Source organism: Carcharodon carcharias, chromosome 21 (genome assembly GCF_017639515.1).
Source record: "Carcharodon carcharias isolate sCarCar2 chromosome 21, sCarCar2.pri, whole genome shotgun sequence".
Lineage (NCBI taxonomy): Eukaryota > Metazoa > Chordata > Chondrichthyes > Lamniformes > Lamnidae > Carcharodon > Carcharodon carcharias.
In genome coordinates this window covers 69,305,406-69,332,225 of record NC_054487.1, presented here as the reverse complement: position 1 = coordinate 69,332,225, position 26,820 = coordinate 69,305,406, and the positions used below count along the sequence as shown (strand labels likewise).

The window sequence follows — 26,820 nt, the reverse complement described above, 5'->3', positions numbered from 1 at the left end:
AAATCTTTTATCATAAACTTGCTGTGACTTAAATCTATTGTTTTGCCCACCAAGTATTTAATATATTAATTGGGAAGCTGCCATTAATAAAATAGCAAATATGATTTAGTTTAATACTACCACACTGTAAATTTGTACTAGACCAGCTCATTTCAATGTGCCTCTGCAATGCAGCATAGACAGCTCTCACAAACTCTTTATTGCATTACCCTATTGTGTCTAAAACTAAGATAAAAGCAAAATGCTGCGGATGCTGGAAATCTGAAACTAAAACAGAAAATGCTGGAAAAACTCAGCAGAGAAAAACTCAGAGCTCTAAAGAAGAGTCATACGGACTTGAAACGTTAACTCTGTCTTTCTCTCCACAGATGTTGTTAGACCTGCTGAGTTTTTCCAGCATCATCTGTTTTTGTCTAAAACTAATTTGCTTTGAGATTAGTATATCCCAATTGGAGTTGATGTGCTGGTTTCCAAACATGGAGGAAATGCTACTAACAGGTCTATGCTACATTTATTCCAGCTCCAAAGTTATATATCAACCTATGTAAGTTTACTTTTAGTAAAAATAACAGTAATTCAGTCAGGCACAGCATAGAATCCATGTACTCTGTGTCCTGATGAATTCAAGGGCATTTTCTGTCCTTACCAAATTCATAGTACTTAAAACACACCCTATAAATCCGAGTGTGAACCCGTTAAAAACAGTGGCCATGTCTTCATTTAAAATGTCACAATCTGCTGAATGGGTCTTGCATATTATTTTGTGGCTCACTTGATAGCACTCTTGATTTGTGGGTTCAAGTCCCACGACAGAACTCATGCACAAAAATCCAGGCTGACACACCAATGCAATATTGAGGGAGTTCTGCACTGTTGTCAGTGTCGCTTTTTGGATGAGACGTCAAACTGAGGCTCTTTCTGCCCTCTCAAGTGGAGGTAAAAGATCCCATGGTGCTACTTCCAAGAAGAGCAGGGGAGTGAGAGCTTGCTATGCACATACTGGCTGTCTTGTTTCCTATGTTACAACAGTGACTGTACGACAAAAGTGCTTCATTGGCTGTAAAGTGCTTTGGGTAGCCTTGAGGTCACAAAAGGCACCATATAAATACAAGTCTTGTTTGCTTCCTCTTTATAGATACTTTTCTTTACAAGAGAACATTGGCTGTAGGTTAATTACTTTAATCAATTTATAAATTTATATAATTTTCTTAAATCTGCTATTTTGGACAGCAAAATGGAATTTACACATTAATGTCAGTAGGATTAAATTCCTTAATGGGTAAACCAGACATTTGTTTTGCATTCTCAATCAGATGTCTATTTATTGTGTAATGGATTTGCTACAGCATAAAAGCCTGGAGCTCATGGTTTGGAACAAATAGGGCAGGCTTTCTGTTCCCAGCAAAGCTCAGTTAGGGCTAAGAACTTATGTAAATTCAACCAAAAAGGCCTTGCATTGATTGTTCTCAATTTTCAGCTCATTTTTGTATTCCTGTGGTACAGGAAGGTGGCCAAATTAGGCCATATGGTTACAGAAAGTAGTAGTTTAGGTGAAATGTAAAGGGATGTGATCATTTAAAAGGCAAATGAATATGTGAAAAAGCAGAAAAAAGCGCCAGGCAAAAATAACCCAAAAGGAAACCAAATGTGGAGGAACAAAATTAAGTCTGTTGAAAATGACAGAAATGACAACTCAACACCCTCATGTACATTTCATGGCTGAGGAGAAGGACATTACAAAGCAGGATTTAGGTGCAAGAAGAATTTTTAAGAGCAGTCCCCTGTATATTTTCAAATGTGACAGTAAGCTTTTTTAGTATTAAAATATGGATAACTCGCAATCAAAATTTCTGAAACATCAAAAATTTAAATTTTGACTAACTTTGAGTTTAAAAGTTGCATGAGGTAAAATGTTTTTAAAAAACTAGGTGCCCCTAAATACATGTAAAATAATTTGGGGATCAGAAGTATTACTTAACAATAAAAACCATGTCATATTTAACCCAATTGCCCTCTATTTTCCCTTGATAATGCAGGAAAGTGGCATTGAGGTAAATGATCAGCCATGATCTAATTAAATGATGGAGGAGGCTCGATGGGCCGAATGGCTTACTCTGCTCCCAAGTTCTTATGTTCCTAATTCAGCCCAGGTAGATCAGTGAACAAAATACACTATTTATGTCCCCCAGCACACAGGGGAAAAAAATCCCCACTGAAGAATAGAGCCACATTTCCTAGCACAAACTCACGACTGCAAGATGTAACTAAAATAAATACAATCTTTCACCCAATTTAGATAATCCTCAGATGTATGCAGCATCACTCAAATCAAGTTGATTGAAGCCTTCTTACTATTGTATAATATTTGTTAAGCATTCTGATATGAATGGCTTTTGATAATTACAAACTTATGTGTGGATTGAATTGTTAATTATCAGGTCATTCCTTTGGTTTTTAATAACAAAATTACAGCAAAACGTTGGGAAAAAAATTGATTTCCAATCAGCACCTCAGCACTGATAGCAACAAAGTTCATCAATATCAATGTCAGAATGTGGGCAGAAATTCAATTTTGCTCATTAACTTAATAAATAGTCAGATTGTAAGCACTTTCAGATTTTTAAAGGTATTTTTCATCTCCCTTAAACAAATTACTTTTACAGTCACTGAGGAGCCTAGAAAGGCTTTGGCATACAGGCTTAAGGAGCAGGAACATAGGAACGGGAGTAGGCCATTTAGCGCCCCTGTTCCACCCGATTCAATGAGATCAGGACTGATCTGTGATTAAACCTGCAACAAGTTTTGTTAAAGTTTGATTTCTACAATATCTCCAAAATTTCTTTGCTTTCATGTAGGAGTAAAGGATTTCTTGAAATGTTATAATCTGGAAGATATATTGGAGTGTGTCTACACCTTAAGCAAGAAATCTGAAATGGGACAATCTAAATTTGAAAATGACCAGGATAAAAGATAAAATACAATGCTTAAACTACCAATTGTTCTGAGGTAACCACTGCTTGCATATTTACAAAGGAAAGTGTAATTCTCAAATAAAGTAGTAGAAAGCAGTAGGGGGAAAAGGACACAAATAACTTAAATGGTCTGAATATATATTTATTCTCTCTCACTTTAGTTTAAAAATGGTTAATGCCATTAGCACCAGTGAAATAGGAAAAAAAATATATCTCAGGACACTTCTGGTACTAATCATTTAACCCAAAACTAGGGGTTATTGTCTCAGGATAAGGGGTTAATTAGAAAGTTTAGGAAAAATTTCTTCACTCAAAGTATTGTGAATCGTTGGAACTCTCTACTACAAAGACCTGTGGTTGCTCCACCATTGAGTATCTTCAAGCCTGAGGTTGATAGATTTTTGGACACTAAGGGCAGACTTTAATGTTGGCAATGGGCAGGTCATGGCTGTTGGCTTGAGAATCGACAGGAGACCCACGTTGCCTCTGCTGGGGAAGGCCCACCAGAATTAAGTGCCCATTAGGCACTTAACTGGCCAGAGTCTGGCCTCCCACAGGATTTAGGAATCTGGGGGCCGACATCTTGCCTATTGAGAGCTGCTGACCAATCCGAGGCCAGCAGCTCTCCATTGCCCATTAACACCACAGGGAGTGGTGGCTGCTGCCAGTAATGCTCCCACCGGAAGCCTAGGATTGACGAGGAACCCAAGCCATAGGTGGGATGGGGGTCATTGGGAGGTGGTCACTGGCTGGGGTGGAGAGGGTCAGAAGAAAGGGGAGGAAGTGGTCTCGGTGGGGGGGGGCACCTGATACCAGGTCCCTTGATTAGGCCTTTGAACCAGACACACCTCCCCCACCAGAAGCCCAAAGGAAACCTGATTGCTTTTCAGGCTCCCCGCATGGTAATTCCTCTGCCTGCCACTGGTTGAATACCAGCAGCAGTGGGATCAGGCCCTTAAGTGGGCATTAATTGTGTCTGGACAGGAAGGCCGAGCACGAGACTTCCCGTCCTGGACTTAAATGAGCAGAGATGTGAAGGTGGCAGTGTCCCCACCCGTGCCCTCCCGCCCAATTAAATATCATCCTGCCACAAAATGCGCTACTGAGGGGGCATTAAATTCTGCCAAAGGGATTCCAAGGACATGGGGATAGGACAGGAAAGTGGAGTCAAGGGAGAATTGCAGCCATGATCTTACTGAATGGAGGAGGGCAGGCTCCAAGGGTTGTATGGCCTATTACTGTACCAATTTCTGACATTCATATGTAATTGCCAGTTAATCTCCCTTAAATATGCCAAATGATTTACAATGTTGTCCAACAAACATCATTCTTGATTAACTGAAACTGTTGCAATTGACGACATTCTCTATCATGCTTATCTTTCTAATTTTATGAACCCATACATTACGCTTTAATCATTTGATACCTGGGCTAAAAATTTGAAATGTGGTTACATTTTCTAATATTCAAACTGAGAAGGGTATTGGTTGCCATAATCTCTGAACATTGCTCATTAAACTACCAACCTGAGACAACTGACTATTAATGGGATTCATACAAGGGGAGGCGATAGCGTAATCATATTGTCACTGGACTAGTAACCCAGAGACCCAGGTAATGCTCTGGGGACCCAGGTTCAACAAACCATGGCGGAAAGTGGAATTTGAATTCAATTTTTAAAAATCTTGATTTGAAAAGTCTGATGATTTTGAAACCATTGCCGATTGCCATAAAAACCCGGCTGGCTCTTTAGGGAAGGAAATCTGTCGTCCTTACCTGGCCTGGCCTACATGTGACTCCAGACCCACAGCAGTGACTCTTAAATGCCCTCCGAACAAGGTCAATCATGGATGCACGATAAATACTGGCGTAGCCAGCGACACCCACATCCCACGAACAAATATAAAAAAAATTAATACTAGTTGCTGAAGTCAAAACTAAGCAACAGGGCCTATCCTCGCTGAGTTTATTGACTTTGTTCAGTCTCAACACTCCTCGCATACACCCAGCTATCCCCTATTTATATGTGTTCAAATATTCATCACTTGTTTCTCTTAACAATGTAATTGATAAGATATTGCTACTGACAATCTAAGGAAATCGAGTCAGACTCTTCAAAGCTGTAGATTTTACCTACCAGGAGAGATCGAGCAGGCAGGACTCTTTTCTCTAGAAAATAGATGGACAAGGGGTGATCGAATAGAGCTCTTTAAGATTATGAAAAGGTTTTGTGGGGTAGATGTACAGAACATGTTTCCACATGTGGGCAAGACTAGAAACAAGGATCATAGATTCAAGCTAGTCACTAATGAATCTAAAAGGGAATTCAGGTGAAAATTCATTACCCAGAGCATGGTTAGAATGTGTTGATTCACTACCACAGGGAGTAGATGAGGTGAAAAGCACAGATGCGTTTAAGGGGAAGCTAGATAAGCAAGTGAGGGTGAAGGATAAAGCGATGAGGTTAGATGAAGAAGGGTGGGAGGAGATTTTTTTGGAGCACAAACACCGATCAAACCTATTGGAATCAATGGCCTGTTTCTGTGCTGTAGATTTGTTGTAATGGCCCTTAAAGATAAAAGCTTTAAGAATTCCTGTTTACCAAACACTTGTCAAAGAAAAGTTGTCTTATCTTTTAAACCGATACTCACCACCGATATCAAATCTTCTTCAGGGACAGGGAGCTTTTCAATTTCGAACTGCTGGTCATTGTTTGCGACAAAATGGATGCTTTGCTCATGTGATACTCTGGGTAAAGTAGATTTGACAATCATGGCAGGATGTGGTCTGCTTCGGTCCGTATACTCGCTGAATGATGGCATGTTTATTGTGCTTCTTTGCATCTCTATGCTACTTAAATCCACACCTTTATCAATGCTATGTACTTGATGATAGATGATTACTGGTTTTCCACTGCTAGCTGACTTTCTCAGACCTCTGGTCTTGAAGTGTTCATGATCTCCTGAAAAGCATCCTGAAAATAGAGCAATTGGAGGAAGATCAATTCCATTTTCTGCAAACTAATTCAAACTATTAACACAATGTTTTTGCCAATGAGCAGACAAACACATCTTTATCCCTTGGAGCTAATCCTAAACCCATAGCTGTTTATAACACAAAGGTTAGATGTGCAAGTAGGACTAGTCACAGAGGCAGCTTTAACTGACAGCCTGCCCACAAATATCCAAGCGATGGAATATGTTACTGCCTTGACCAAACATAAATCTTGGTTAACACTACAATTATCCCATTGTGAAAATTTTACAAATAGTTATTTTACTGTCTTCTAGAAACAGAGCCAAATATGCACCAAATTTTCCAATTGTATACACTGGGTACCACTGCCATTTAGTTTGTGCCCAGATTAGATTCACCTGTCCCCTTTCCTTTCCACAATAGTTTAGGCTTAGGAGATGCCAGGGGCAATTTGCACATGTGTGCACCAGTGCATGGAGAGCTATGGCATGGAAAAGTGGTAGCAATGCCCAACTCTTCCCCCTTTGTTCATGGAATGTATTCCTGATAGGCAGAAGAAACAAGTGAGAGTATAATACTTAAATGAGGTAGGAATAGTTAACAGATGTCAGAGCAAACTCTTTTCCTGGCTTTACATTTGGGTCTATACTGTTTCCAAATCGCACTTATATAATGACCATTTTGGGTTGGCAGCTGTTATAGAAGTATGTTTAAAGAACAAGCAAGAAGATTTATTCAACAGTTTTGAGGTCACTTCTAGCTTACTTTATTCCTAATTTTTTAAAATCTTCTTCCAAATGGCACTGAAATTCTCAGAAGCCTAGAGTGGTGCTGCATAAAAGAAAGCATGCCAAAGTGATCATCAAAAGTAATTACACTGACTAGTCACAGACTGGCATAACCAGTAGTTGTACCATTTAGCTCCTGCATCAAGCCTGCATCCATTCACTTCCAGGTCTGTTTTAATACAGACAAATGGAAGGTGATGTCATAGAATGGTACAGAACCCAGCCCTCTTCCTAACTACCTCATACAAACTCATGTCCACTTTGGAATATCAAAGAAAGGATTGAGTGTTGGGCTGCTCCATCATTTATCTACAACCTAATGCCTACACCTTAAACTTCCTTTCCCTTAATCATTGCTCCCATTTCATCGTCTGTTCCTTTATTCATGGCAAACTTGGTCAAAATGATTTTTATGTCTTTCTAAAGACTGTCTGAATTTCTGTCAGCCCAGTCTGCAACATACAGTTCCAGAGCTGCATCCGGCTCAGTAAGGATGCAAATGTGGCTCCCAGCCTTAATTGGTCCAACCCACTTTGTTGAGAATTAAGTGGCTTGTTTAATTTTTGAAAATCTTTTTAAAAATTTTTTGTACTTGTGAGAAAGTATCATTCAATTAACAACTTTTTAATAAAAATGTGTGTATTTTATATATCTCAGAGCAACGAAGTGATGGCACCAATTCTATGTGTGCAACAGATTTTCTTCAGGGTGCTTCAAAATGTCTACTCCATGGGTGGAATCCTCTGCTCCCTCCGGTGTCGGGCTTGGAGACAAGTAGGGCATATAGTTAGGTAGGATGGCGGCGTACTGGAACCCCGCCACTTTCCTACCTCCACCAGAATTTAGTATGGGTGGGGGGAAGGCCTATGGTAGACCCTCCTACCCGACTGCCAACTGAGGCCCTTCAGTGGCCATTTAATGACTCAGAGCTTGGGCGAGGGACTCAACATCAGGAAAAGGTGGGGGTTAGGGCCCACTGAGAACCACTGCCTGCCCTTGCTGCTGACCCCCTTGTGCCCCTCTGCCCACGACCCCCATCCCACAAAACCCCATCACCACCTTTGGCTTGGGTCGTTCTGCATGTCCTTCTGGCAGCAGCCACAGCTCTGAGGTGGCACTGCTGAGCACAAAAGCTGCTGGCCTTTGATTGGCCGGCAGCTACAAGTAGGTGAGATTTCTGCCCCCCGGGGTCTTGATTCTGGGGAAGGCCCGCTGCTGGCCTTGCCATTGCCTGATTGGCTTGTGCTTCAGTGGGCCTTCCTGAAAGGAGGCAGCACACATCTCTCGCCAGCTTTCCAGCTGGCAGTCGAACCCTCAGACACCCCAACAAGGTTCTATCCCACACTTCTAGCTCTGGCTTCTAGCTTGATCTGCAGCTTTGTTTACTTTTTTCTGAGTCCACAACCAGGCTCAACCAATCAAACATAGTGAGTATCCATAGTAAGACTCACAATCAAATACAGAATAATTAATCACTACAAAAGCCTTTAAAATATTATTGAAATGCATCTTTGCCCTGTTTTTCATTATTATTGGCATTTGGGTAACAACATTGTGCCTCTTAGGATAACTGTGCTTTTGACTAAATTTTAAAAATGGCTCTTCTTGTTATTAAAGTTGCAAGCCCTTGCTTATTGTAACAGTTCTCTTTAATTGTCCCCATCCTTTTAAATTTCACTTGTACAGGGCTTTCCACACTCAGCACCAGTCACTTCTTATTTGACCATCTTCCCTGAATCGACTTCCGAATTTAAAAGATAAATACAGCTTGCATATAAAATGAACACACTTGGGAAAGGCAAAATGTTATTGAGTTAATGCCAATTAACTATCTCCATAGCTACCACTAAAAATTAACTGCCCTCTCTGCTATGTTACATTGCCTAGGCATTAGTAGAAAAATGTGTGGAAGGATCAATCATGTGAACCTTTCTCCTACATCAAATCTGCAATACACGGATGGACTGATAAACTACCATCACAGCAGTTCTTATCTCTTTTAGCACTGACTTACAACAATAGATGAAAATCAACCCCAAAATGTTGACTGAAAACTAGGCCTGGCTACAGGACAATAAGTGCAGTAATAGGTCATTCAGTCCCTCAAGCATGTTCCGACATTCAGTGAAATCATGGCTAATCTGTGTCTTGACTCCATCCACCTCTCTTGGTTCCATATTCTTTTCTGGCATGCAAAAATAAATTGAACTCTGATTACAAATTGTTAATTGAGCTGGCGTCTGCTACTTTTTTGTGGGAGAGAGTTCCACACTTCTGCCACTTCTACCAAAGAGTGAATCTGAGAGGGAGGATTGCGAGACGTCTGAGAGGGAGGAGTGCGAGACGTCTGAGAGGGAGGAGTGCGAGGTGGTCTGAGAGGGAGGGTGTTAGGTGGTCTGAGAGGGAGCAACTCAAGACGGTCTGAGAGGGAGCGGCGCGAGATGGTTTGAGAGGGAGCGGCGCGAGATGGTTTGAGAGGGAACGGCGCGAGATGGTCTGAGAGGGAGGGTGTGAGGCAGTCTGAGGGGGAGGGTGTGAGGTGGTCTGAGGGGGAGGGTGTGAGGTGGTCTGAGGGGGAGGGTGTGAGGCGGTCTGAGGGGGAGGGTGTGAGGTGGTCTGAGAGATAGGGTGTGAGGCAGTCTGAGGGGGAGGGTGTGAGGTGGTCTGAGGGGGAGGGTGTGAGGTGGTCTGAGAGATAGGGTGTGAGGCAGTCTGAGGGGGAGGGTGTGAGGTGGTCTGAGGGGGAGGGTGTGAGGTGGTCAGAGGGGGAGGGTGTGAGGTGGTCTGAGGGGGAGGGTGTGAGGCGGTCTGAGGGGGAGGGTGTGAGGCGGTCTGAGGGGGAGGGTGTGAGGCGGTCTGAGGGGGAGGGTGTGAGGAGGTCTGAGGGGGAGGGTGTGAGGCGGTCTGAGGGGGAGGGTGTGAGGCGGTCTGAGGGGGAGGGTGTGAGGTGGTCTGAGGGGGAGGGTGTGAGGCGGTCTGAGGGGGAGGGTGTGAGGTGGTTGAGGGGGAGGGTGTGAGGTGGTCTGAGGGGGAGGGTGTGAGGCGGTCTGAGGGGGAGGGTGTGAGGCGGTCTGAGGGGGAGGGTGTGAGGCGGTCTGAGGGGGAGGGTGTGAGGTGGTCTGAGGGGGAGGGTGTGAGGTGGTCTGAGGGGGAGGGTGTGAGGCGGTCTGAGGGGGAGGGTGTGAGGCGGTCTGAGGGGGAGGGTGTGAGGCGGTCTGAGGGGGAGGATGTGAGGCGGTCTGAGGGGGAGGGTGTGAGGAGGTCTGAGGGGGAGGGTGTGAGGCGGTCTGAGGGGGAGGGTGTGAGGCGGTCTGAGGGGGAGGGTGTGAGGTGGTCTGAGGGGGAGGGTGTGAGGCGGTCTGAGAGGGAGGGTGTGAGGTGGCCTGAGGGGGAGGGTGTGAGGCGGTCTGAGGGGGAGGGTGTGAGGCGGTCTGAGGGGGAGGGTGTGAGGTGGCCTGAGGGGGAGGGTGTGAGGCGGTCTGAGGGGGAGGGTGTGAGGCGGTCTGAGGGGGAGGGTGTGAGGTGGTCTGAGGGGGAGGGTGTGAGGCGGTCTGAGGGGGAGGGTGTGAGGTGGCCTGAGGGGGAGGGTGTGAGGCGGTCTGAGGGGGAGGGTGTGAGGCGGTCTGAGGGGGAGGGTGTGAGGTGGCCTGAGGGGGAGGGTGTGAGGCGGTCTGTGGATTCACAGCTGACTAATTGCATTCTAAAGAAAATCTAAATGTGACATCACAGGGAAACAGATAAGCGATTGGTTGGTGATTATTTTTCTCTTTTCTCTCTAAATTAGGGTATTCTTTCAAACTAGGAGTTCGAAAAATATTCAGTCAGGGTTAGTATAACTGCAAGTGAATTAATAAGTATATAAACACAGCATAGGTCAAGAGGTATTCGTTAACATTAATAGCTTAAATAGGATATTAACTGGGAACAGAGAGTTTTTTTACACCATGGATGGGCATCTGAGACCTGTTGCTTTCAATTCCTGTGGCACGTTGGAGCTTTGGGGCACATTACGTGTCTTGGGTGACCACATGCATCGGAAGTGGCTCCAGCTGCTCCAGTTCAAGCTCAGGATTTGCTAACTTGAGGGGCAGCTGGAGTCACTGTGGAGCATCAAAAAGGATGAGAGTTTCCTGGATCATACTTTCCAGGAGGTGGTCACTCCTCGGGCAGTGGGAGGGCAGGATAGTAGGTGGGTGGCCTTTTGGAAGAGGTAGATAGTTCGGGAGGCTTCAGGGTATGGGCCACTCTCAAACAGATACTCAGTATTCGAGTTAATGGAAGTGACAAGGCCCTGAAGGAGCGCTATCCAGACTATGACGCCAATGGTCAAGGGATTGTACAGGAGGGAGCAGCAAAGTGTACAAATGTAGTTGTTATAGGACATTCTATAATCAGGGGGACAGACAGGTAAAAAGGGTAAGATAACACTACTTGGGAAATTGTATAGGCTTCCAAATAGTGAGAGAGAGATAGAGGAACAAATCTGCAGGAAAATCACAGAGATGTGCAAGAACTATAGCGTGGTGACACCGGGGGACTTTAATTATTAATTGGGATAATGTTAGAGTAAAGGATAAGGAGTCAGTGGGGACCTTCTGAAATGTGTTCAGGAGATTCCACACACAGTGACTCTAACTGGGGTACAGTTCCACGGTCACGGGGGTATGGATTCCACACTCACTGACTGTCACTGGGCTACACTTCCACAACACTAACACTCACTGGACCATGGGTCCCACACACTCTGGGTCTCACTAGGGTACAGTTCCACACACACTGACACTCACTGGGCTACGGGTCCCACACACTCTGGGTCTCATTGGGGTACAGTTCCACACACATTGACTCTCACTGGGGTACGGGTTCCACACACTGACTCTCACTGTGGTACAGTTCCACACACACTGACACTCACTGGGCTACGGGTCCCACACACTCTGGGTCTCATTGGGGTACGGTTCCACACACATTGACTCTCACTGGGGTACGGGTTCCACACACTGACTCTCACTGGGGTACAGTTCCACACACGCTGATTCTCACTGGGGTACAGTTGGTTCTGTTGGTGTGAAATGAGGTGGGCCAAGTGGACCAAGTGTCTGTTGGAGAACATTTGGGTGAGTGGCCATTGTGTCATCAGGTTTAGATTAGTCATGGAGAACAGCAGGCAACAATCTAATACAGAACTTCAAATTGGAAGAAGGCTAATTTCAATGCAATGAGAAGGGATCTATCCAGGGTAAAATGGAACCAGAGACTGACAGGTGAACAGTAACAGAGCAATAGGTGATGTTTAAGGAAGTAATGCTTCAGGACAGGCTTGGTATGTTCCAACAAGAGCGAGAGGTAAGAGGGCCAAAAACAGGGATCCTTGGATGACGAGAGACCAAGAGATTCTGATGAAACAAAAAGGAAGGTATACGATGCATATGGTGAATTCGCTAAGTGAAAACCAGGGCCTGAATTTTTCAGTTGGCGGGCAGGCTTGGCGGGAGTGGGCAGGAGCGCTCGCAGAGTCGACCGCCACCCGTGATCGGCTCCGCGCTGCCATTTTACGCGGGCAGGCTAATTAAGGCCCTCCCAGTGTAAGATGCAAGCGGTAGCGTCAGCGCTACCTGTGCGGGCGGGGGGTGGGGGGGAGGAGAGAGATTCTGGGCCAGCGCTCTCTTGTGCATGTGTGTGAAAGTGCACTTCAATCTCCCTAAAGCACAGAGCTGCCTCAGGAAAATTGAAGTGTTTTTGAAATAAATAAATGGACCAAAAATTAAATTAAACATATCTCCTCATTTGACTGTGTCACATGAGATGAGACATGTTTTTATATTTCAGAAATTTTTAAAATTTAATTCATAAAAGCCTCAGGAAACCTCACCCGGCTCGTGGATGAGGTTTGCTAAAAAAACGTGAAGGCCGCTTGACCTTTTTGCTGCCCGCCAACCATAAGGTTGGATGGGCAGCGTAAACAATGATCTTAATTACTTCCTTAATGGCCTTAATAGGCCGTTTAAATATCGGCGGGCGTGCAACCGACTCTGGCATGCGCCCGCCAAATGAAACACCGCGAGACAGCGCAATGACATTGGGACATACGCCCAGCATCAGTTTATGCGCTGGCGTGTCGGGCCTGCCCCCACATGCCGACTGAAAAACTCAGGCTCAGGTCAAGTACAATAGGTTGAGAGGGGACATGAAGAGGAAAATAAGACTGGCAAAAAGGGTGTATGAGAATAGAATAGCAATCAACACAAAAGGGAACCCAAAAATCTTTTACCAACATGTAAATAGTAAGTGGATAGTAAAAGGTGGAGTGGGGTCTTATAAACAGCAAAAAGGATGATATATGCTTAGGGGCACAGGGTCAAGCTAGAAAACATAATGAGCTCTTTGTATTGGTGTTTACAAAGGAAAAGGAATCTGACAAAATATCAGTAGAAGTGGAGATAGTGGAGACAATGGATAGTGTGAAAATTAAAAGGGAGGAGGTACTGGAAAACAAAAACAGAATTACCTGGAAAAACTCAGCAGGTCTGGCAGCATCGGCGGAGAAGAAAAGAGTTGACGTTTCGAGTCCTCATGACCCTTCGACAGAACTTGAGGTACTGGAAAGGCTGGCTATGCTTAGAGTGGAGTTCAGATGGCTTGTATCCCAGTTTGCTAAAGGGAGTGGGAGTAGTGATAGTGGAAGCACGTGCCTTAATCTTTCAATCTTCCCTAGATATGGAAAAAGTTCAAAGGATTGGAGAGTGGCAAATGTGACACCCTTGTTCAAAAAGGGTGTAAGTATGGACTAGTAACTACAGGCTGATTGGTGTAACTTCAATGGTTGGTAAGGCTTTGGAATTCATAATCAGAAAAAAAAAATCAACAGGCATGCTTGACTAATCTAATCAAATGTTTTAATGAAGAAATAGGGAAGTTAATGAAAGGAATGTGGTGGATGTTGCCTATATGGTTTTCAAGGAGGTAGTTGACAAGATATCACATAAAAGGCTGGTTAACAAATTGAGATTTATGGGCCAGGTCCAATTAGATTTTAAAAAATGGCTTAAGGACAGAAAGCAGTGAGTCATGGTGGATGGCTGTCTTTTGGACTGGACAGTGATGTTCCCAAGGGTCAGTGTTAGGATCACTGTTCTTTTTGCTACAAATAAAACTGATTTAGATCATGGACCACAGGGTAGAATTTCAAAAGTTGCTGATATATCAAGCTTGGAGGAATGGCAAACAGTGAGAATGATATGAATTGCTTGCAACAGGACATAGATAGATGAGCAGTATGGGCAGGCAAGTGGCAATGTAATTTGTACAGGGAAGTGTGAGGCAATGCATTTGGGCAGAAAGGATAGGAAGAGGCAGTATAGACTTAATGGCACAATTCTAAAGAGTGTGCAGGAGCAGAGAGACCTGCATCAATCTTTGAAGGTGGCAGGACATACTGAGAGGTTGGTTAGCAAAATCGTATCGGATCTTGGGCTTCATAAATAGAGGCATTGAGTACAAAAGCAGGGAAGTTATGCTGAACCTTTAGAAAGCACTGGTTAGGTCACAACTAGAATACTGCATCCAGCTCTGGTCATCACTATTTGGAAAGATGTGATGGTCCTATGGAGAGTGCAGAGGAGATTTACCAGAATGGTTCCAAGGATGGGGAGTGTGGGTGGAGTTACAAGGTTAGGTTAGGAAGATTGGGGTTATTCTCCTTGGAACAAAGGAGATTGAGGGGAAATTTGACAGAAGTGTACAATATTATGACAGGATTAGATAAATTGGACAAGGAAAACTCTTCCCATTAGATGATTGTGCAAGAAGTAGGAGACACATTTAAGATTTTGGGTAAGAGATACAGTGGGAATATGAGGAAGAACTTATTGATCCAGCAAGTGATAATGACCTGGAACTTGCTGTTATAATGTGCCTTTCAGGGATAGCAGCATGACATCACTAGAAGGGAAGTGTATCATGCAATTCAGTCTTAGTTTCATGTCTGCCTATGAGCAGAACTGCTGCTGATGTCTTCAAACTTTCTATCGATGTATATCTGTTCTCATATACCTAGTCCTTATGAGCAATTGGTGCCTATATCATTGTAACAATATGACACTCACTGCCTACCAGGTTGCTAGAAGCGGAAGCAATTAATGATTACAAAAGAAAATTGGTTGGGCACTCAAAGGAAATAAACTTGCAGGGCTACAGGGATCAAGTAGCAGTATGGGACCGACTGGAGTGCTCTGGGGGAGCCAGCATGGATTCGATGGGCTGAATGGCCTCCCTTCTATAACGAAATAATGACTCTAAGAATTTTACATGAAGAAGTGATTCTCCATTTCCCTCCTAAATGACCTGGATCTGATTTTAAGGTTCTTTATTTTTGTTACTTTAAAGAATTCGATCCCAGGATCAAAGCATAGATGAATCAAATGTATTTAAAGCTGTTGTTGATTACACATGGTAACAATTTCACACAAGAAAATGATTTAGTTACCAGATGCGACCCATGTTCCCATGGGGAGGGATAAGCAAGAGTATTTCCCTCTTCAAAAATATCAAATATTAACAAAAACAAAGTACAGATTGGAGGAATGTCAGCCACACATACTGCTCTTTTTTCCATGCACCTGTTAAGAGGTCTATTGGGAATGTCCGTATCCTGATTAACATCCAGTGAACATTTATTTTGCTATCCTGGCACAGTAACTGATTCTGGTGCTCTCAGTTTTAAACTCAAAAGGCCAGGTAATTTGATTTGATTTGATAGAAGTGTACAATGTTATGACAGGATTAGATAAATTAGACAAGGAGAAACTCTTCCCATTAGATGATTGTGCAAGGACTAGGGGGACACAGATTTAAGATTTTGGGTAAGAGATGCAGGGGGAATGTGAGGAAGAACCTATGGATAAGCAAGAGTAATCAGCACAAACTGGGCTGGGCACTTGTCACACACAAAGATGAAGGACTGAGACCTGCTGGAAATTGAGCCTAGGGTCTCATGTACTTGTTTCCTACTAGGTACAGATGCCAACCTGGCATCGCAATGGAACTCGCCGTTTGGGGTCCAGAAAAGTTCAGCTATAATTAAATCCTGGTGGTGGTCAGGATGGGTTGTAGGTGAGTACACAGGGGAGGATAGGGAGTGAATGGGCAGCAGGGTCAAGTGCAGCCCAGCAGCAACCCATAGGTTTTCCGTGAAGCCAGGAAAACATTAGTCAACCATCCCAGAGTTTGATACAGACCTAAACAAAATCACTGCAGATGCCTGTTAACATTGTAGATTGCTAAAAGATTGCAAATAACCAAAGAAAATTTCAGGAATTTTGGCAAATCAATTCAAATACATCATCCAAAGTTCTTACCGTCCAATGCTCAATAATGAAAGAGCCATCTTGCTTTAATCACAGGTTTTTGGTATATGGCCAGGGGGCAGGGAGGTGTTGGTGATGTGTGGCGAGGAGGGTAAATGCTGTTTGTCAATCTTTGTCTCTTGCCCATTATATTGCTTTTTGCTTTTTGTTTTTTTAGATTTGTCTTTAATATATCTATTTCCCTAATTAGATTTGAGAATTAAGGTAATGTAAGGGATATATACTATATCTGAACATAGTTGAAAAAAATCAAGTTATTGACATAACTACCTCCATAGCAACTACAGAAAACTAATTATTCTTTTTGCTATGTAAAATTATCCAGGTTTTTTTAAAATCGGAAGCCCTGTTCTTATAAGTTACTGAACTCATCAGTTCATCCATTGTTTCAAAGATCGTGCATTAAGCACAGTAATATCTAATGCTTATGTCATCAAGGTCACCTATTTTGTAGGCTGCAACAATTCATCAAGCCTTATGCTTCAGGTGGCTATTTCATAAGGTCTAAAATTTGTGTAGGATAACTTCTATAACTCAGAGAGATATCATAAAGTCATCTTGTAATGAGCAGGCCAATATTCCAAATAAATAAGATCCAGAAAATGCTGGGAACATTCAGCAGGTCATGCAGCATCTGTGAAGAGCGAAACAGAGTTAAAGTTTTAGGTCAATGACCTTTCAGGAGACAAAAGATAGCCAATCTGTTGGCTGGTGACCTGAGTATTTTAGGTTTATATTTCAGTTTTCCTGCATCCACAGTATTTTGCTTTAGTATTGATGTCAAATAAATACTTGTGCAGATCCTTTAATTTTTAAAATAGTAGACATCCATATTGTTTTAATTTATGATGAGCCAAACTCCCAAGACTGTTTATGTTATATCTGAAGTTATGCTGTGCAAAGGCATGCAGGGGAATGGGAGGGTGCTCATTGCCATTGAATATGTTAGAAAAGCTTGAAAGAATTTTACTCAGAAATGCTTTTGATTAGTTCCTGGAAAAGAGATTGGGGTAAATTTTAAACTTGGGTCGCCTGGCATAAAGGGTGGCACATCTCATTTAGTTCAGCTGTCACCATCATCAAAGGGGCCTTCTGCTCAGTGCCCATTTGAGAATGGATGCTTGGTGGTAGCCCCTGTCCTATGCCATATATATATAGGGCTCTGATTGTAATATTGAAGTACTGCTGAACGGGCAGCAAAAAGGTAAAGAAATTTCTCCGAGCCTCTCATCCCATTCACTTACTGATCATTGTAAATTGATGACACCCTCCCCCTCCTTATTATCATTTCTCTGCCACAGCAAACACACTTTCTCAATGCTCCATCAAAACACTTCAGAATTTTAAAAGCATCTATTAACTCTCCTCTTAGTCTTCTCAGATAAGTCAATGCCATCCTGGTAACTACATTTCCCTATCCCTGATATAATTGTTTATGGATTTATGCTGTGCACTCTCCATGCCTTTAATGTCCTCCCTATAATGTTGTCTAACTGGACTAGTAGATGCTGAGAGGCTGTTTCCTCTGGCTGAAGAGACTAAAACCAGAGGTCACAGTCTCAGTATGAGGGATTGGGAATTCAGGACTGAAATGCAGAGAAAGTTTCTTCATTCAGAGATTTGTGAATCTTTGGAATATTTTAGCTCAGAGGGCTGTGGATGCTCATTCAGTATAGTCAAGAATGAGATAGATAGGCTCTTGGACACTAAGAGGATCAAGGGATATGGGAAAATGAAATTGAAGTAGAAGATAATCTATGATCTAATTGAATGGTGCAGCAAGCTGGAGTGGCCTTATGCCCTACTCCTGCTCTTATTCCTTATGTTCAAACCAGTATTTTGTATAAATTCATCATTGCTTCTATTCACTAGTGCACTATGAACCTAATTATAAAATCCTAAATTACAGGCCATTTTGTATGGTTATATGTACCTGCACTTAATTTCAGTGAATTGTATATTTCAGCCTCTAGGTTTCTTTGTTCATCCACACCCTTCCATATTTTTCTATTAGGATATACACCATTCCATGTTTTCCTTTCTCTCAAATATATACTTATCCACTTTAAATCACGTCTGGCACCTGTCTGCCCATTCCACTAATTGTTCTATCACTTCCTGAAGTGTTTTTCTCTCTTCAATGTTTGTCAAAGCTTCTTCATTAATGACATCAGAATACTTCAGAATTATATCGAAGAGAATCTAACCATCTCTCCGTGACATTCAATGGCATTATCATCACTGAATCACCCACTATCAACATCCTGGGGGTTACCATTGAACAGAAACTGGACCTGACCAGCCATATAAATACTGTGGCTACAAGAGCAGGTCAGAGGCTGGGAATTCTGCGGTAAGTAACTTATCTCCTGACTCCCAGAGGTTTTACACCATCTAGCAAGCACAGATCAGGAGTGTGATGGAACACTCTCCACTGGCTTAGACGAGCACAGCTCCAACAACACTCAAGAAGCTTGACACTAACTTGAACAGAGCAGCCCACTTGATTTGCATGCCGTCCACCAGCATGAACATTCACTCCCACCAGCACTGATGCACATTGGCAGCAGTGAATACCATCTACAAGATGCATTGCAGCAACTCATCAATGGTTCTTTGACAGCACCTTCAAAACCCAAGACCTCTACCATCTAGAAGGACAAGAGCAGCAGATGCATGGGAACAGCATCATCTGTAGGTTTCTCTCCTGACTTGAAACTACATTGCCATTCCTTCAATGACACTGGGTCAGAATCCTGGAACTCCCTTCCTAACAACACTGTGGGTGTACTTACACCATATGGACTGCAGCGGTTCAAGAAGGTGGCTCACCAGCATCTTCTCAAGAGCAGTTAGGGATGGGCAATAAATATTGGCCTAGCCAGTGATGCCTACAGGCCATGAAAAAATAAATTCTAAAAAATCCCCCTTACCCAAATTAAAAATTTATAACTACAGCAAGAACAAACACAGACTGGCTCTGTTGTTTACCTTAATACTTCATAGAATAATTTTTGCACTACTTCAACATGACAATTAGTTTATATCTATCTTAGCGGCAACACGGAAATGTTAAATTGCACACTTACCCAGGGTACCTTAAAACGTAGAGAATACAAACTTCAGAGGAACTGGCAAACTAATATAATCTAAATATCCATTTAACTATTGCTTTGGAGGAGGCAATGTTTTTTATTAGAAGAGTTGTGTTCTATGTCTACTGTCCTGTACTTAAATACTAAACATTTATTTTAATATGAAAAAGGCACATTGGTTATAAGTGGTGAATAACCAGATGACCAACATGTAAAAGAAATACAGTCAGGCTGCTGGAATTCAGATAGCTAATTCGATGTTATACTGCTTATTGTAGAATCATTTGACTTCAGATTTTAAATATGTATTTACGTGATACCATCTAGTTAAGCCTGGATTATAGCATGCAAAATTCTATAGTTTAGGGCCAAGGTATATCACAAATTGTAATGCCGTGATTGCAGTGCATACTGGGTTCTTAATTCCGAAGGATTTTAGATTTGTTCACTTCAAATCCCACCTTGGAACTAAAATAACATCCTGATAACCTGGAAAGGTATTTTATTCAGCTCTATTGATCTCTGGGTGGGTTTCACGATGACAGCTGTTCACTTTGGAAAAGCTATGAAAGGCAGTTCACCTGACCTTGTGAAGTGTATTAAAGAAGCTTCAAAACTTTAACAAAAATTCATTGTAAAGAACATGGTTTAAATGATATTAATTTCATTACACAAAGTGGTATAAACAAATCCTCAGAGAAATGTAGTGTAATTTATTCTCCTTCAAGGCTCTAGTAATCTACTCAGTCATTGCTCTTAACCTATGATATATTCCTGTCACAGAAAGATGTTCCATTGTTCTTTATTGAGTACCGCCATTTATCTCTGAATTTCTACAGGATGTATAGCTTAATGGGAGAAGTACCAAATTGGCTCAATTGGTAGCACTCTCAACTCTCCCCATACCCCTTGATGCCTTCAGAATCTAGAAAACTATCTATTTCCTTTTTAAATATATTCAGTGACTTGTTCTCCACAGCCTTCTGTGGTAGAGAATTCCACAGATTCACCAACCTCTGAGTGAAGAAGTTTCTCCTCATCTCAGTCCTAAATGGTCTACCCTGTATCCTGAAACTATGACCCCTTGTTCTAGACCGCCCCCCCCCACCTAGAGGAAACATCATCCCTGCATCAGGTCTGTCCAGCCCTGTTAGAATTTAACACATTTCAATGAGATTCCCTCTCATTCTTTTAAACTCCAGTGAATACAGGCCTAGTCAACCCAATCTCTCCTCGTACAACAATCCTGCCATCCCAGAAATCAGTCTGGTGAACCTTCGTTGCACTCCCTCTATGGCAAGTGTATCCTTTCTTGGGTAAGGAGACTAAAACTGCACACAATACTCCAGGTGTGGTCTCACCCAGGCCCTGTATAGTTGCAGTAAGACATTCTTGCTCCTGTACTCAAATCCTCTTATAATGAAGGCCAACATACCATTTGCCTTCCCAACTGCTTACTGCACCTGCATGCTTGCTTGCAGTGACTGGTATACGAGGACACCCAGCTCCCATTGTACATCAACATTTCCCAATCTATCACCATTTAAATAATACTCTGCCATTCTGTTTTTCCTACCAAAGTGGATAACTTCACACTTATCCACATTATACTGCATCTGCCATGTATATACCCACTCATTCAACTTGTCTAAATCATCTTGAAGCTGGTCTGCATCCTCCGCATCACTTACATTCTCACCAAGTGTTATGTCATCAGCAAACTTGGAAATATTACATTTGGTTCCCTCATCCAAATCATTGATATATATTGTAGCCTAAGCACTGATCCCTGCTGCACCCCACTAGTCACCGCCTGTCACTCCGAAAAAGACCCATTTATTCCTACTCTATGTTTGCTGTCTGGTAACCAATTCTCAAACCATGCCAATATATTACCCCCAATCCCTTCTGCTTTAATTTTGCATACTAACCTCTTATGTGAGACTTTATCAAAAGCTTTCTCAAAATCCAAATACACCACATCCACTGATTCTCCCTTATCTATTCTACTAGTTATGTCCACGAAAGCCTCCAGTAGGTTTATAAAACATAATTTCCCTTTCATAAATCCATACTGACTGTCTAATCCCATTGATATTTTCTAAGTGTCCTGTTATCACATTCTTTATAATAGGCTCTAGCATTTTCCCTAAGACTGATGTTAGGCTAAATGGCCTGTAATTCCCTGTTTTCTCCCACCTTCCTTTTTTAAATGGTGGGGTTACATTTGCCACCCCCCAATCTGCCTTCCAATCACTTTCCAAACCTGCGACCCCTACCACTTAGAAGGACAAGGGCACCACCACCTGCAAGCTACCCCCAAGCCACACACCATCCTGACATGGAAATATATTGCCATTCCTTCACTGTCACTGGATCAAAATCCTGGAACTCCCTCCCTAACACCACTGTGGGTGTACCTGCACTACATGGGTTGCAGCAGTTCAAAGCGGCTTACCACCACCTTCTCAAGGGCAATTAGGGATGGGCAACAAATGCTGGCCTTGTCAGCGACGCCCACATCCCATAAAAGAATAAAAAGAATTCTACGACCTAACCTTGCAATGTACTCTTGATATTTTCAGACCCAAGCCAACTCTAGACAAGAGAGCCAAATTATGCTGATCCCCCAGACAGTACATTGCTTCCAGTACGTGCACAGCCCTAATGTTCTAGTGATGTTCTGATGAAACGTCAACTGTATCCCTGCCCCAGATGCTGTCAGACCTGCTGAGTTTTTCCAGGTATTTTTGTTTTTGTCGTAATGTTCTAGTGCCGTATGGGTGTTGTTCAGAAAGCAGTACAAGTGAGGAATATCTTTTTTGCCACACTGCGCTGGCCCTGGTGCTGAAACTGCTATCGCAATGAACTCCACCCCTCTACTCTCCCCACAACAGCTCCGCTGAGGTGAGGATTGACATCCAACCGCAGAGAAAGCAGCAAGGTGCAGAGCCAGTGCAGAGTGCTCAGCCGTTTTACGGGAGGGTTTCTAGCTATCACCTTAGCTGGCAGTGCATTCAGTCTGGTGCTGGGTTAATAACGGAAGCGCTTCAATCCTGATCTGCAGCCTCACTTTACAATCACAGAATTTTCACCCAGAGGAAAACGGCAGTTGCATTTTAACAAGCTCCAAGTGTTGACTCCCTTTGACATATATTTTGAGGGGGGGAAAAAAATTCTCCCGCACCATTGCCCCTCTTCCTCGCCGTGGCGATGTAATGTTGCCCTGGGTACTCGTAAACACTTGCTTAAAGCGCACATATGGCCAGAGTGGGTTGAACAGTCAGGTGTACCGGGACCTACCTGCAGTCTGGAGCCGAAGCAGTCCGCAGACAACCAGGACACAGAACCTGCCCTGCATGCTTTCTGCACACTTTCACCATTCAACGCCAGATACCACCAGAGCGGATCCTTCCCCCTCTCAGAGGGATTGAGCCCAAATCGGTGGAAGGCGCAGCCAGATTTGACAGCACAATCTTTGCTAAGCAAGGTTCTGCCCTGGTATCATCGCCGCCGTAAACTGTGGCGCACCTACACCTCCAGATAGACACAGACACAAGCTAATACATAATTGATAGGAGGTATCGTCTGCGACTCCAGTGAGGCGGGCCACAGCAGCACATAGAGAGAGAGGGGGGCGGGTGGAAGCTGAAGACAGCACTCAGGTCTAGGCGAATGGCAAGAGGTTTGAGGGGCGACGTTGGCAGCTGTAATGCACCTCCTAGCAACGATCCATCACGTGTGTTTAAAATTGAACTTTGGGTCTGGTTTATAGATGAGATGGATGTACGTGTATTTTTCAGAAGGCCGGCCGGCAAAATGTTGACACTGAAATTGCAAGAAGCGCATTTCAGGGCTAGGTTGTTGTCAGTTTCATAAACGATGCTTAACCAATTAGGAGGCTTTAGGCGAGGCTGAAATCTTCCTTCAGGGTCTTGTGTGGGGGGCGGTGACGTGCAGTGGTCAGAAAAATCTCCAAATGACATTTTGTTTTAATGAAATTGTTACATTCCATTCACATGACTAGAACAATATTTTTCACATTGCAGTGGCACGTCCATGCTTATTAGCCTGAATCAGTGAGATAACAAAAATATTTAACAAGCTCAGTGCTAAAGGGGCCTTCGCTTCTACAATTAAAAAAGGAGATCGGGGGTCCTGTCATAAGGAAGAGTTAAAGGTACAACATTCCATTTATTTGTCTGTTGGTTATCTATGGTGTGTAAGTTGAAAGTATGTTCTTAAAGGGTAGCACCCCCTACATAAGAACATAAGAAATAGGAGCTGGAGTAGACCATTCTGTCTTCGAGCCTGCTCAGCCATCCAATAAGACCATGGCTAATCTATATCAGCTGCACTCCACCCATCCACCATAAACCTCGATTGTTCTAAAAATAATAGATATCTGACTTGAATATATTCAATGACTGAGTACCCACATCTCTCTGTGGTTAAGAATGCCGAAGGTTCACAATCTTTTGAGTGAAGGAATTTCTCCTTTTCTCAGTCCTAAATAGCCAACCCCTTATCCTGAGACTGTGACCCCTAGTTCTTGACTTTCCAGCCAGGAGAAACATCCTTCCAGGATTTAGCCTGACAAGTCTCTTAGCTACACTGTCAAGCCCCTTTTAGGAAATGAGGAAGACCCTTCCAAAATAGGGAGGAGATGGTGGTATAGTCATTGGGCTAATAATCAGAAGGCCCAGGCAAATACTCTGGGGACGTGGGCTCAAATCCCACCATGGCAGCTGGTGGAATTTAAAGTCGGAATATAAGGCTGGTTCCGTAGGAAATTTGCTGTCCTTACCTGATGTGGCCTACATGACTCAATGTGGTTGAAATGGCCTAGCAAGCCACTCACTCAGTTCAGGCAATGAATGCTGGCCTTTCCAATGATGTACATCTCAATAAAGATAAAATGCATATACTTTGAAACAATTTGCAAAAATGTCCCATTTCCTAGATTTCAATGCAGTTTAGTGTATCATTAAGATAATGCAAACACATAATGGAAATATCAAAGGTTTTATCAATTTGAAACAGTTTGTACTCTGTCCACAAAATTCAACCAAGTGGAGTTAAAAAAACATGTAGTGAACCTTCTTTTTCCAGCACTCAAGGTTTCTTGTTCCATTTCACCTCTGCAATGTCAATATTTCAAATCGTTTCACTTGCATAATTGATGGAGATCCTCCTCCGCAAAAAGCATTAACTTGGTTTTATTGTGGAAAAGGTCACAGAAGGATTAATCCCAGGGCTACTCTGTGTTCGATTAGAGCAATAATAGGGAGCAGTCCCACAACAGCAAGGTCGGGTCTTGATTGTGTCAACCTTTCTGAATAACTGGACTAAAATGCAACAGGAAAACAAAAGGTTAAACTGAAAAATAGCTGTATGTATTTAGTGATAAAGAATTCACCAGCATTGCAGTTCTATACTGAACCACAAGGTGTGACTGCAGCAGTTGCTTTTTCGTACATGAGCCTGATAATTTTTCACTCCAAGCAATAAATAATTTGGAATGAATGTATATTGTCTACAGTTGTTTTCTGTGGTCTTAAACAATGTCTTTAAGTGTTGGCTTCCTAGGGATCAGTGGGGTCTATCTCTAATCAAAAAGCAGTTTAAGTGTTGGGTACTTCAACTCAATTGAAAAAAACAAATATATGTTTACTGCAAACACATTGCAAAATAGTCATTATTGCTGCTGGGTTCTTTTAATGAATCCACTGACATTACTTGATGAAGGATTTTAAGAGCTTATCAGAAATCACGGAAATTAAGGTTGAGACATTTATAACTGCTGCCTAAACCCTGAGGTGAGATTACAGCCTTGAAACCACCGCTAAGGAACTTGTTTTTTTTTACAATACACTGTGTGGAGTTTTGGATGAAATCTATTTTATTAGGTTCTTTTCCTTGTTGACAGTGTCTCTCATAATGCATGACAATAACCGCCATGCTCCGTTTTGTTAGCATTGTGATTACAGAATAATTATGAGTGAACAAAAAGATTAATAATTGCCAAGAAACTATGGGCTGGAAATTCATTTGTGTGGCACTGTTAAAGAAGTGTGGTCTGCGTTGCCGATTGCTTCCTGCATGGCATGTGCAACATGAATACAGAAGAAGGGTGTTGAAAGTGTATCTCCTGTGTGCGCTGGAACAGTGTGATCTGACTCCATCTTGACACCAAGCAGCAAGGTGACTGGCGAGATGCCAGGATTCAAACCTCTATGAGCCCATGGCAGAGAACAGCAAAGGTGGCATGGAAGTTGGATGCCTTTCACTAGCGCTGCCTATGTAAAATCCTGGACATCACATGGAGAGACAGCATCACCAAGAAAGAAGTGCTACAGAGGACTAGTCAGATGTGCCTGCAGGTCATTGAGACTGAGAGATGACTGAGGCTGACAGGACACATACTTCACTTCCTGAATGTAGGGTGGCAGTAGAAACTAGAAAAAGAAGAAGATGGGGCCGGCCAAAGAAAGTCTAATGAAGTACATTTAAGGAGGACCTCCAAGAGTGGGACACCACCTGGGCTGGAATGAAAGATATTGCAATGGAGCAGGCCTCATGGCAGAGTCTTGCTGCCAGGTATGCAACGTACAAGGAGGGACCTGAACCTGTGCAAATTAAAACACCATTCCCTGATTTTCAGATGAAGTGGATTTCAGTAACTATTCTTTACACAGTACTGGCTCTGTGCTGGCTTTCTGGAACTGCTTAATGCCACTTGAGCACAGTTGCCAAGGATGACAGATGGTGACCTGACTGACTAATTCAGGGCTGGAGGCAGTCCTTTCATTGCCTTCTGGTCTGCAATAGCACCAGGAAATGGGATAGAGACAGCAGAGAGACCAAGTTCTATGAGGACGGAGGGAAGAGGAGGAGAAGAACGGGAGTATGCAGGGAGGAGGCATGGGTTCTGTGTAACTGAACAGAATGTCACTGAGTGATGTGCAGGGCTCCTCTTCCATTTTAAACAACTTCCCCATCCCAATATGGAACCACCAATCGCCAGCTTCATATTCATTTCAGGCTCCACAGCACCCCCTTGTGCAACATTCTGCAATAAAAATCACAAATAAAAAACTTCACAAAATATCCTTATCCAGCAACACATCTAATTACACAAGCAACAATCAATTGTTCACCCTTCATTATTCATTTCCTTCCTCCCGGTGTTGTGGGTGCCCTTGTCTGTCCTAGTGATATCCCTAGGGCTGCAGCAGTCTGTGCTTTCTGGCTGGGAGGCAATAGCAAGGGCACTGATGGAGTGGCAGTTATCGGACCACCTATTTTGTCACCTTGAGAGAAGACAGCAGGTTGGTTTTCTGTGAAGCCGTTGCCATACCAAATGGGCAGCACCTCAGCAATCCTAGTCATCTGCTAGAGCCCAGATTGGTGGACTGCTTTGAGATCTGCAGGCCTCTTTGTGCAGGAAGATCTGCAACCATGGTGGCAGCACCCTGAGTCTGCATGGCAGCAGCCAGGGATCTCATCACCTTCGCCTCTACCAATGCAGCACTGAGATGTTGGAAAGATTCTACCTGTTCTGCAGTGGAAGCTGAGACAGCGGCCAGATGTTCCATTCTGGATTGGTCCCCATCTTCTCCCA

At 43.1% G+C, this 26,820-nt stretch overlaps 1 protein-coding gene across 1 annotated transcript in view; it reads right to left on the bottom strand.

Moving 5' to 3' along the window:
- The window catches only part of LOC121293072 (receptor-type tyrosine-protein phosphatase R-like), a 244,408-nt gene extending 217,820 nt beyond the window's left edge, over positions 1–26,588 (bottom strand). The window contains exons 1-2 of the mRNA XM_041215667.1: positions 26,510–26,588; positions 5,624–5,946 (exon numbers count right to left, since the gene is read on the bottom strand). Coding sequence (XP_041071601.1) covers positions 5,624–5,946; positions 26,510–26,588 — 402 coding nt within the window. The remainder of the gene's footprint in view (positions 1–5,623; positions 5,947–26,509) is intronic.
- Positions 26,589–26,820: the final 232 nt, after the last annotated feature.